The sequence below is a fragment of the Nothobranchius furzeri genome, chromosome 4, assembly GCF_043380555.1.
Source record: "Nothobranchius furzeri strain GRZ-AD chromosome 4, NfurGRZ-RIMD1, whole genome shotgun sequence".
Classification (NCBI taxonomy): Eukaryota; Metazoa; Chordata; class Actinopteri; order Cyprinodontiformes; family Nothobranchiidae; genus Nothobranchius; species Nothobranchius furzeri.
In genome coordinates this window covers 11,367,638-11,380,992 of record NC_091744.1, presented here as the reverse complement: position 1 = coordinate 11,380,992, position 13,355 = coordinate 11,367,638, and the positions used below count along the sequence as shown (strand labels likewise).

At 41.9% G+C, this 13,355-nt stretch overlaps 1 protein-coding gene across 2 annotated transcripts in view; it reads right to left on the bottom strand.

Annotated features, from left to right (window-relative positions):
• The window catches only part of inpp4b (inositol polyphosphate-4-phosphatase type II B), a 290,844-nt gene extending 284,677 nt beyond the window's left edge, over nt 1–6,167 (bottom strand). Inside the window, exons 1-2 of one of the 2 annotated variants that reach the window (XM_015965572.3) lie at nt 5,894–6,167; nt 5,412–5,812 (exon numbers count right to left, since the gene is read on the bottom strand). In XM_015965572.3, coding sequence (XP_015821058.1) covers nt 5,412–5,496 — 85 coding nt within the window. In that variant the 5' untranslated portion in view covers nt 5,497–5,812; nt 5,894–6,167. Of the gene's footprint in view, nt 1–5,411 lie in introns of both variants that reach the window. The other variant, XM_015965579.3, reaches the window with a different exon arrangement.
• Between the last annotated feature and the right edge of the window lie 7,188 nt (nt 6,168–13,355).

Sequence of the window (13,355 nt, the reverse complement as noted above, 5' to 3'; positions counted from 1 at the left end):
ATGAATGCTTATTGACAGTGTGACAATGATATGTCAGACTTTTCTAATCCTAGAGTTTTATCATCTATTTTCTATCAGAAGCTGATGCAGGAAGTAGGTGTAGGAGACTATTTTCATGTTCAGCCTGCTTGTTGAACAATTTTTTTTCATGTTGTACTGCCCAGCATGTGAGTTTTTGTTCAGTTTGGTCAACATTGTCACTTAATCACATAAATGGTGGCATGGTTGAGAAGTTGTATCTTAGGCCATACGCAAACAGTGAGAACAGAGGGTTACCAATCTGCTCCTCTACCTCTATCTCTGGGCGTTCCTCAAGGGTCGATACTGGGCCCAACCTTATTCAAACTCTATATTAATAACATTGCTCATGCTGTTGACAGTTCTCATATACATTTATATGTGGATGACACCATTTAATATTCATGCACAACTTTAATTGCCTTCAACATTGCTTCTCCAACCTTCATCTTCACACAACACACAAATAAAACAAAGTTCATGATCTTCAACCGTTAGCTTACCACAATCAACTGTCCATCCTAGTATTGTTTCCCTGGATGGTACATAACGACAACATGTCAGTTCTTATAAGTATCTGGGTATCTGGCTTGGCAGCACACTTTCATTTGACATTCACATGAATTCATTACTTTCTAAAGTCAAGTCAAGAATTTGGTTTTTATAGCGCAACAGGCCATAATTTACTCATTCTGGAAAGCAAACTTTGGTCAAAGTGATAATCCTTCCCATCTTAGATTACGGTGACATCATTTATAGGACTGCTTCCAAAAAACGTCTTCATAAAGTCGATGTCATCTATCACTCAGAAATCCATTTCATCACTGGTGCCCCTTACACTACTCACTGTCATCTGTACTCACTCGTTAACTGGCCATCACTCCATTCCCACAGGATATTGGTATCAGTTCATAAACAAAATAATCATCGGTAGAACCCTGTCATATCTTCGCTCATTACTCATCACTTCCAACAACCAGCGCAATTTATGTTCGAGTAATTTAATCTCTATGGTTATTCCCAAAGTCCGCACCTCCTTTGGTTGCTCCTCATTCCGGTTTGCTGCTTCCAATGACTGGAATGAGCTGCAAACATCACTGAAGCTCACTACCTACATTTTAATATCTACCTTCAATAATTCATTGCAATCAATAGTTTCTTATGCATTTGCCTGCTTCTGATTACTTAAAGATGGTTTAAAGTCTGTTTTGATTGCTTATATTGTAAATGAGAACAGACTGTTGTCTTTATGTCTATTTGTTTAATCGTGTATGTTTTTTATCTTACCTGTTTTTCATTGGTGTAAAGCTAAATGTGTGTCTGTTGCTACTGCCTCTTGGCCAGATCGTCGTTGTAAATGAGCATGAGTTCTCAATCAACTCATCTGGATAAATAAAGGTTAAATAAAATAACAATGTTGCACATCTTTGTGTGTCGTAAAGTGATTTACATATTTATTCTGTGACTACATTAACGCTTTTTGTGGGTGCTGGATATTTTTGGAACATTTCCACAAAACAATCAATATCCCACAGATTACATCTATAATTCTGGACTTTTATGTGACGTGCAAACTAGGTTTTGGACATCCAACAGTGACCCAAGTTGGACATCAATATGTTGTTAAATGTTTACATTTTAAATACATCTTTTGCCCATATTTATTTTTTGTAAAAGCAGTAAATTATAGCATTTACATTTATAGGTGCACTACAATTTCCATCCTTGTTTCCTAAGCATTGCTATTTCTGCTTTGAGGTGTTTGTGAGGCTCGCAGCATGAACCAGTTGAAAGGAAAATCAGTGTGCAGATGATGTGATTTACTTCCCAATAAAATGACAACAGCTGATTTGTACTCATTTGTGTTTTTCACGTTTATATTTGATGAGCACTTTGACTTTGAGTGGAATTTGTGATGATGGTAAACTCCCTTTGATGCATGGATCAAAGCGCCAACACTTCAATGGCAGTCAGAAAACAACTATTGAAGTTCAGGTCAAGTATTCATGGGCAAAAACTTTCATCCCTACAAACATCAATTGGACGGAAAGAAGAATTTAATTTTGACCCTGTTTTATAACCCAGTTAGTTCCAGGAATCTGCTGTCAGACCGACGGCCCCAGTTTCACTCTAGAATCATTTTCCTTCCAGGAGAGTTTACGGTCAACTCATTTGGTCTTGTGGTTTCAGAGCAAGCCCAAAACATCAGCCTTCCAGCACCGTGCTGACGGTGGCTACATTGTATGTGGTTTTCATCTAATATGGCACAATGCATGATGGGTAACCATGTCTACGTCCATCTGTCTAACTCACATCCTTCCAAAAGCCTTGTAATTCATTGAAATGCTGCTTTGATCAAGTTTGCGGACGACACCACCCTCATCGGGCTCATCTCTGACGGTGATGAGTCCGCCTACAGGAGGGAGGCTGAACGGCTGGTGTACTGGTGCAGCAGCAACAACCTGGAGCTCAATGCTCAGAAGACAGTGGAGATGATTGTTGACTTCAGGAAAATCACAGCCCCATCTCTCCCCCTCGTCCTGACTGACTTCCCCGTCACCACTGTGGACTCCTTCCGCTTCCTCGGAACCACCATCACACATGATCTTAGGTGGGAGCCATCCATCAGCTCCCTGATCAAAAAGGCCCAGCAGAGGATGTACTTTCTGCAGCAGTTGAAAAAGGCCAAGCTGCCGGCCCAGATGATGGTGCAGTTTTACACCGCCATCATTGAGTCCATCCTCACCTCCTCCATTGCTGTGTGGTACGCTGGAGCCACAGTGAGGGACAAACATAGACTGCAGCGCATTGTGCGCTCTGCTGAGAAGGTGATTGGCTGCAGCCTGCCATCTCTCCTGGACCTGTACGTCTCCAGGACTCGGGGGCGTGCAGGTCGGATAGCAGCTGACCCTTCACACCCGGGTCACAGACTTTTTGAGCCGCTTCCCTCAGGCAGGAGGTTACGGTCCATCCGGACCAGAACCTCCTGCCATAAGAACAGCTTCTTTCCATCTGCCGTTAGACTTGTGAATAGCTTATAAACACACAACCATGCTGGTCTTCTGTACTCTGGTTTCTACTGCAGATCTGGAAAAAATCATCCATGTCTTTGTGTCATCACGCTTAGACTACTGTAACGCTCTTTTTACTGGTCTCAGAAAAACCTCCCTCTCATGCCTTCAAGCCATCCAAAATGAAGCAGCCAGACTCCTAACCAAATCCAGGAGACGAGCTCACATCACTCCAGTTTTACAGTCCCTCCACTGGCTCCCGGTAGAATATAGAATTCAGTTTAAAGTTTTAGTCCTGACCTATAGAGCTCTTAACAACCAGGCTCCAAGCTACCTATCTGAGCTTTTATCCCCACACACCACCTCTCGGAACCTTGGATCCACATCTGAAAACCTCCTGGCTGTTCCTCGAACCAGACTGAAAACCAAAGGGGACAGGGCCTTTCAGACTATTGCACCCAGACTTTGGAACAGTCTACCTTCAAATCTCCGTCTCTCTAACACTGTAGAGATATTTAAAAATCATCTAAAAACTCACCTTTTCATCCAGGCGTTCCCTCCCTAAATGTTTCTAAAAGATAGCTTTGTTCGGGTTCACACCTTCACTTTGTTTATACTCATGATTTAATTTACTATTTTATCACTTCTATTGTTTTTCTGATGTTTTTATTGGTTAGTGGTATTTGCCCTGATCTTTACCATGTTGTACAGCGCTTTGTGATTTATATCTGTGAAAGGCGCTGTATAAATAAACTTTTACTTACTTACTTACTCGACACAGCATCACGTTATCGGCCATGTTACCATTACCTGCCATTTTTTATCGCTGAAATATTTATTATATTTTATTCTATTTTTAATCTTATTATTCATGTTATATGTAGCACATTAGTACCAAAGCAAGTTCCTAGTTTGTGAATTGTTTGTTCACTGACAATGGCAATAAACCTAATCTGATTCTGATTCTGATTCTTTAAAAATAAGTCATGATGTCCTAATCTCTTCAGAGAGAAGAGTCTTCCCTTCTACAAGCCTTACAAATAAGTCTCTTATTATAGTCTTTTCCTAACTAAATTATAATAAACTTTAACCTTTGACCTGCTAACTGACTTTTACGGAGTCTCGAATGGGACATTCAGGTTTTGCACTGTTTGATATTATAGAAAACCGACTGGAACATCCACTCCTGGGAAGATTGTCGCCTGTTCCAAATTTTTCCTTGGCGGGTTTGAAAATAACCTCTAACCCTTCCCAGTGTGCGCATGCGTGCTCATGTCTGTATTTGTTTGCATACAGGTGTCAGACTTTTATGTTTCCATTACTTGCTCCGAAGTGACTAGTAAAGCTTCAGGACTTGTACTCTCTCTTGTTTTTATGCATCGTTTCTTCCTCCAATAAAAAGGATTGTTTTGAACTTGTATGTCACTGCAAAAGCTCAGCAGCTCTGCATGAAGTCTGTCTTACTTTACCAGGCAAATAGGGCATTAGGTTTGAAGAGCAGAGCTTCACAGCCCCACTGAAACAGATGATCTCCTTAGCAGTGAGAAGCTGGTGTAGTTGGCCACTGCCAGCGCTTATTAATGACATCACATTCAGGCTGTGTTAAAACTTTAAAACCATCCGTCCCCACAGACACAAATGTGCAAACAGAAACATCTAACATGCATTCACCACTAAATCCATGACTGCCCCCCAAAACATGTCATTAAGCACACTTTTGTAGCATAATTATCTGCGTGTACGCACTTAAGCCACGGAGCACTGAGAAACGATATGAACTCACACCACATCAGCATTTAATTGGAAACCAGCAGTTAGGGAAGCCAGAGGGTTTTTAAATGAGTTATCTGGCAAAACTTCAGGGAGTGCTGGACTCATGGGGTGACAACATGGCACTGCAAAAAAAATGAAATAAATAATAAATAAATAAATAAATAAATAAATAAACTGAAACTGACCCTCAACAAACACGGAGCTGTTACACTAACTAGAGATTGAGATGTTGAGGTAGATATTCATTATTCTTAATTCCCAACCCCCTTTCCACCAAACAAAGATCAGGAAATTCATATTAAAATCAGAAATGTTTCATTTCGTTCTGTAGTTTCTGTAATATGAGTTTTATTTATTAAATGAAATTAAATTAGTCAAGGTTGATTTTTAAATTAAAAATTCTTTCACTTCACATTTACAACCGGATCACCACTCTGCTGACGACCCAATCCCTCATTCAATGTGTGTGTGTGTGTGTGTGTGTGTGTGTGTGTGTGTGTGTGTGACTGACCAAGCGTTTATAGAAACACCAAGATAAATAAGACATCCTCCTGCAGATGAGGAGTTGCAGAGTTACACAACTGAGAGGACAGACAACACACAGCTCACCTGCAGCACTCAGTCCTTCAGGGCTGGCGCTCAGCTCCTTCATATCAACCACGCAGAGTCCCAAGTGCCGGGTGCCGTCCTCCATCTGCCCAGCTTGCCCCTCACTTCTCCCCCCTGCTCTTCCACCTCTCCCACGAAAAACCACGGTCCAGTCCAGTTCCCCGGCTTCACACACAACCTGCCAGGCAGAAAAGCTGTCACAGCGATGGCAATCCGTTCGCCTCTCTTCCTTTCTGCCTCACAACATGCTCTCTGTCAGCTTTAAAGATGCCTTTTGGAAACTAAGGAGCCAGAGGAGGGAGCGGCAGCCAGCAGCAGCAGTTGTAGGGGAGAGAAAGAGAGGGTGAGAGAGGTGAGAAAGAGAAAGGAGAGGGAGGAGTGATGAGGGCGTGAAGCTCAGACTGAAAGAGAAAGCAGGACAGAATTGATGTTATGTGCAATGCCCGGTCCTATCCATCAATCTTGGGCTGACAGTAGTGCACCTGGAGCAGAGCTGCACAGCACAGCACAGTCAGAAAGACACAATCCTGCCCCTCCATCTCCACCTAGCCCTCACTTTCTTCTCTCTCCTCGCTGCGCAGCCACCGTTGCATCCAGACATGGCAGCAGGGGTCCCTCTGATTTGTGACGTTCATCTTCAGCAGCATGCTCTCGCCACTCCACTACCTTTCCTTTTTTCTTTCTTTCCTGGGAGCAAAACAAATAACAAGCATTCAACTGCTGAGCTCCATGCAGTGAAAGCAATGTCGTGTAGCATGTTATTTTCAAAGTTACACACTAAAAACTGCAACTTTCCCACAGCTACAAATCAACAGGTTGAACATAGCAGTAATGTGAGCTCTTACTCAGACAAACGCATGATCAATCTCCTTCAGAGGGTAATGAGACGTCAGCAAATATTTGCTTTAATCAGCAGTTAAAGAGCAGGTTTACAGGATGAATCAAGCAGCTATTCTTATATTTTCTTTCGTCATGGCCACCGCGTCACCTCCCACTCATAATGAGAAGGTTATGTGTGCAGCCGCTCCATCTTTGATGCTACACTGAGAAAAATCAATGGTGATTTATTCCAAACTGAGAGATCCTGCAGTTTCTAGTGAAGCTGAAAAATAGGCAGCAGCCCGTAACAATAAAAGACCTGTTGCATCACTGAGGTGTCTAACATGAAACATTAATAAATAAAGTCAATAAAAGCTTTTGACAGGTGAAAAGCTCTTGAAAACTTTAAAGGGAGAAGCAGCATTTTGTGCTACAATTCTGGACCATTTTCCTTTTAGCTGTTAGCTCTTTAGACATTTTTCATTCACAACAAAATATAATTTTATAGTCAACCTGATTAACGATGGCCACCAAACCTAATTGGTAAATGGCCTGCATTTGTGTGGCACATTCATAGGATTCTTCAACCCGTCAAGGCGCTCCATAACACGATTAATCATCCATCCATACACACACACACACACACACACACACACACACACACACACACACACACACACGTGCACGCACACACACACACACGTGCGCGCACACACACATACACACACACACACACACACACATTCACAAATGAGCTACACTGTAGCCACAGCTGACCACCAACAGCAGGAAAAGTGAGTTAAGTGTCTTGCCAAAGGACATAACAGCAGCATTCTCTGGTGGGAGCCAGGATCAAACCTGCAACCTTCTGATTACTGGACAACCCACTCAACCTTCTAAGCTACTGTTTAATATACATTGAGTGGCGAAGACCAGGGGTGTCAAACTCAGTTTTGCTCAGGGGCCACATTGAGGAAAATCTAGTCCCAAATGGGCCAGACTAGTAAAATTAAAGTATGCATAAATTAAAAACTGCTTCAGATTGTTTTATTTGTTTTAATACGATCAACATAAAACAAAGCTGGAGCCTGAGGACAGTGTATCCAAAACAGTTTAAGCACAACTTCACTATTAATAATAAAACACCTGAAGTGCATTTGAAAATGTGAAATACAAAACAAAAAACCCAGACTATTCCTCAGCGATTCAAATAACTCAGGGGTGTCAAACATGCGGCCTGCGGGCCGAAACCGGCCCGCAAGCGGGTTAAATCCGGCCCACGAGATGGTTGTGTAAACTTTATTTTCATACTTTACAATGTAGAGTTAAAGTAAACTTATCTTTGTGAGCAAGTTTTCTCTGTAATGAGTATAAATAAAACAAAGCTGTGCCCAAGGCTCCCACAAGAACTTGAATCACATCCTGAAGTTGGCCGCCACTCAGGATGTGACTTCTGATATTGATGTGCTGGTGAAAGCTAAAAGATGTAAAGTAAAATGAGTCAAATATACTTTAAGTGCTGCATGAAACTGATCTAGCCATGTGATCTGTAAGCTCTGAATCACTAAGGAATGTTTTTTTTATTGATTTATTAATTTTTATTTATTTCAAATTTTCAAGTACACTTCAGGTGTTGTACTTGTACTATTTTGAATAGACTGTCCTCAGGCTCCAGCCTTGTTTTATATTGATTGTATTAAAACAAAGAAAACAATCTGAAGTTGTTTTTAATTTACCGGTCCGGCCCACTTGGGACTGGATTTCACCTCAATGTGGCCCCTGAGCTAAAATGAGTTTGACACCCCTGAAATAACTGATTCACAGATCACATGGCTATATGAGTTTCATGCATGTCTTTGACTCCTGATACCTGACATCTTTCAGCTTTCAGCAGTAGTTTAACTGAAAAATGAAAGCTTATTTTCAGACTTTACATTGTAAAGTCTGAAAATAAGGTCTACACAATCATCTCGCGGGCCGGATTTAAACTGTGTGCGGGCCTGATCCGGCCCGCGGGCCGCATGTTTGGCACACCTGGCTAAGGCTCAGTCAGTTTTACAGAAAATTAGCTTGTTGTGGTGCACTGGGGAGAGCATGTCTGCAGGGTATGATGGAGTGGGCGAAGCAATGATAGCGTGCCATGGCACAGCTTAATGGGCTCGACACACGGAAGGTGACAAATGACCGCGATCAGCGAAATTCGTCGTTGTTGCTGTTATTACCTGACACACGGGAGGCGTCCCGCGGCAGCGGCAAAGCTGTCTACGCGTTCTGTTCCATGGCGAAATTGAAACTTCCGTTGTTTTGATTGGCTGTCTCAGGTTGGAGGTAATTAAGGTTATTTAAGCGGTTCAGAGTTAAAAAAGTGGTAGATATGATGTTTCACAAGGTGCTGCTAGCAGAGCCGGATTAACGCAAAGGCAAAGTAGACACGTGTCTAGGGCCTGATTGGCTGGATGAGGCCCAGACAGAGGGACAAAATTAAAAATAAATTAATTAAAAATAAAATGTACAAATGTTCTATGATAGAATTTGTAAATAGGACTCCTATCTACAGTTTATTTCAACATTTATTAATTAACTAAAAATAGTGACAATGTTTATCTTAACCATAGACATTAGCTACGTCACATTAACGCCAGCCCATGGCTGTAGCTTACAACTTGGGCGCCACCCAATTAAGGACGTCAGAGAAGCGGTCAGAGTCAGAGCGGGACAAAACAAAGCTAGCAGGTGTTTTTGAGTAGGCTAACTTTCATGATGCTTTCGGGTGCGGCAAAACGTAAAAAGAAAAAAAAATGAATAGGAACAATAGAAGAGACAGCGGGCGGCCTTAGAGAAGTTTCTGTCGGGCTGCTCGGGCAGCTGTCCGACAGTTGTGAACCTGCTCGAGTCAGCAGAGCCAGAGGCCGGGCCAGAGCCAGACCCGGAGGAGACACGGCCCGAAGACGCGGTGGAAGATGCGGCGGGAAATGTGGCAGAAGATGCTGTAGCGCCAACGCCGTCAACATCAACGCCATCACAGAAGGACGAACTGGAAGCCAGCCAGCCAGAAGTGAGCCCAATATAGTCTCACAGCAGGAGCCTCTAGACCCAGAAAGGGTGTTAACAACTAGCTACCCATCTGATCCTGCAAAGTGGTACCAAACTGATGACAGGATGCATGAGAACTTTGCACTAAACCATCCATCTCAAAATATTGGATATTTCTCTGCATCACAGAGGAAGTATGGAGACATAACCCAAAGCTTAACCAAGAAACATTTCTTTAGACGTGTTTCTGCAGTGACTGAGGCCCTGTGATGCTGGAAGGCTGAAGATTATTCCAGAGTGGAGCATGCTAAATGGTTTCCTTGGTAAGTGTTGCTGGTTTTATTCTTTTTTTTTTTCAAATATTTTTATTAATGTTCAAATAGCATAACAAACAATAAGTTCACACTCAGAAAATTGACACAGAATTTCTGATTCAGCAGAGGCAACAACAGCCTGAATGAGCATGAAGCAAGATCAAAACTTAAGATAATATTTTCATTTTATTGAAATACTTTTTTTTAAGATTATAGATTGTATTAAATTTATACTGTAATAATTTAAGCTGCGTGTTTATAGTTTGTTTTTGCTCCTTTAAACATGCTTCAGTCCATTCAGATTCATCTATTTCTTCTTGAATGTCTTTCCACTATCATGCAATTAATGTTGTAAGCTATTGTATTTAGCAGAAAATCTTTTTAATTAAATGTGTTTCTTAAATGTAAACAGAGCAAATAAGGTAAACATATTTGCTATGTTTACATAGTTTATTGACACTTAGTGGTTATTTACTGGTACTACTGCCTTAACAATGACACTCCCAGTGGATAAGATGAGGATAATTTATTAGCATTTAATACAGCTGTGTATTGACGTATACATTATTAATATCAAAAAATAGTCTGATAGAATGTTTTACATACCACACTTGACTTATTTTGGCATACAATCAACCATTTTGTAACCGAAGACTAGGCTATGTAAACCGTGAATGAACTTTTATTAGTAACTTTGGTAAGTTTCAGATTTAAATACATTAGATAACATCAATAGAGGGGGGACCCAAAAAATGCAGCCTGCCTAGTGTAGTCCATTTATTTAATCCGGCTCTGGCTGCTAGAGTTATGTGAAATCTTACTTCTGATTTTACTATATAAAACATAATAATAATCAACTTCTCCTCCATGTTTGCTCGGAGGTGTACGGAGCATCCTGTCCGCTCATTGGTCAGTGAATGAAACCTCCGTTGATTGGTCCTCGTCCGAGCGACAGCGATGAAAAGTTGAAAATATTTCAACTTTCTGGGATCGAGTCACTGGGTCGCCTGTGCACGACATGTGCACAAGCGCAAAATTTCACATGCACGTTTTTTTGCGTTTCCCTTAGTAGGAGGAAGACCCACGATTATCGCTTTGTCGCGCATGTCTCATTGAAACTGAATGGAGGAGAGGCGATGTCACCCCCTGTGCGTCGAGCCCATAAGTCTGATCAGGGAGCGACACCGTGACCACAAGCTATACAAAAATGACTGAAGGTACAACAGTTGAATAAAGGGTGTTGTATTATATGACAGCTGAGTGGTGTGTGAACACGTAGTCCAAAGATTGCACAAGATTTTTTTGAGACTGTGAGATTTTAAATTATTTGACCAAAAATTCTGTTATTTTTCAGAATAAAGTCAAAGTGGTGACTAAGAAAAATCACAGATTGCCAGTTTTGTTTCTACAGTGTGAGGTGGGCAGCAACTCAGCCAAAGCTACACACTACACTAAATCCCTCACAGACATTTTCAGACAGGTAATCTTGCGGAAAATTTGTTCTTCAAGTTAAACACTAATTTGTTATATTTGTATTTAAAGTTTAATAATATAGATTTCTTCTTTTGATGTTTTATCAAACAGACTGGACTTCACTGTGTTTGTATTTTATAGTTAGTGTTGCATTGATCAAGTTACCCTATTGTTTATTGGTTTGATCAGCTGTCAGTTATATTTGTGCAGCCAGTTGCTTTATTTAATCAATCAATCAATCAATCAATCAATCAATCAATCAATCAATCAATACTTTATTAATCCCAGAGGGAAATTACAGTTTCAGTACACACAATTCAGAGATCAGACATACATGGGCAAGACACATGACAAGAATTGGTGACTGTGGTCATTCGCAACCCGAGTCGCACTACCTTAATATAGATAAGAGGGGTTTACATGAGCATTGGTTCAGGTGGAGGGGAAAAAAGGCACTTCAGAGTTACCCTCCACCAGGAGGGCAGCTTTGCTCTGCAAAAAACACCTTAGACAGAAATGCAACAGACTTCAGACAACACAACATGGCATGAGACTCCAATAGGAAGGCAGCGGGGGCTGGGATCCTGTTTCCCCCAGCGATAGCAGCCATCTACGGCGCTCATCTACTGTACAGTCACAGGTGGGAGGGAGATCTTGGGAGAAGCAAAGAGCACATTGACTCCTCCAGTTGATGACCTCGCCAGGCTGAAGTCCACCAATCCGAAGGTGGGTGGGTGGGGTTGGGGGGGGGGGGGGGGGGGGGGAGTAGGTCGGGTTTTTACAGCATCTTTCTGCATTCCTTCATGGGGGTTTTAGTTGCTTGCATCTCAAGTCTACCAGGGTGTCAGATTCAGATAACAAAGATTTGTTTGGGTCAGATTGAGATAAATTTCCTCTCTGCCTTCAGTCTTTAAACTGATCATCTCCAGTCCTTCAGTAAAGCCAATTTTGGGTTTTAAGCTTGTCCATACTGTCCGGTGACTCTTTCCGAGATGGCATCCATTTTGCGCACTAATACCGGTATCACAGCTAGAACATTGTCCAGCTTATGATTCACCTCGAGTAACATCCCAGTCTGAGAAGTCTCCACACGGACGGTGCTTTCTGTGGGTGCGGGTTGCCCTCCAATGGCTCCCGTCTTCCCACTCCAATCAGGAGAAATCCAGTGATCATCAGACCAAATATCCACATGTCTTCGATGTCCTCAATGGACAGCTGGGAGAGGCATACGATCTTCCACTCCTTCCAGGAATCCAGCATATACCCCGCCGGGTGTGTCCCCTGTGGACATGTGGGAGCCCCCTGCTTCGTTCTCATTGTTGAAAAAATCTTATCGATCACATTGAATGACCAGTTTATCAAATCCATGGTTAGTAAAAAAAATAAAAATAGAGTTTTTCAGAAGAAATGCAGAGAAGCGCTCTGTGGGCAGACAGGACAAAGAGCCTTGGAAAAAAGATAAGGGAGCGAAAGAGGGAAGCGTCTGTACTCCTCGAGTGCTTGAAGTGAACTATGTTTTGCCTGAGTTCAGTTCTGTTGTTTTGACCTCTTTTCTGATCTCAGCATGTATTTTTGTTAAATGAAGTTTTTGGGTGAAGAATAAAAAACTCTGTTTTTCTAAATTATTCCTGACTCCTCAAGCTTCACCACTCGGTCCCGATAATAATATTCATTCAACGCCTCTAATGTTTCCTTCTGTACTCTAATTGTGGTTGCACAAAAAATGTTTGTTACCTGGATTTTAGGAACTCAACCTCAGCATTACATACAAATATGGGCTTTGTGTGTGTGGGGGGGTTGGGGTGGGGGTGGGGGGTTACAAAGCCTTGTGGAGTTCATGTGTTGTCCTCAGGCAGCTTGTCAGAGATCGAGCTTATGCCAAAAACCAAAATGAAGATAAATTGGTCCCCGCAGAAGCAATAAGACAGAAGATGAATCCCACTCTGCTCAAGGAGGTTTCTCCTTCACTTCCTACTCATCTCTCCATCCTTATCCCTTCATCTCTCTGTCACGGTTTTTTACTCCTCCAAGCAGTACGATGAACGCTATCTTGTTCAGTTTTAATGAAAACGTAAAGACTTGCACGTGTAAACATTGTCTCACATGTGTGTGTGTGTGTGTGTGTGTGTGTGTGTGTGTGTGTGTGTGTGTGTGTGTGTGTGTGTGTGTTGCAGAGTCGAAATGATCCACGGAACGATCCATTAACATTCTAATACGTTTCTTTTAAAGGCGACATGTGTTGTCTTATTAAAGCCTGACTGATCGAGGAGGCTGGAGAAAAATCAATGGACGATGCACTAAGAGA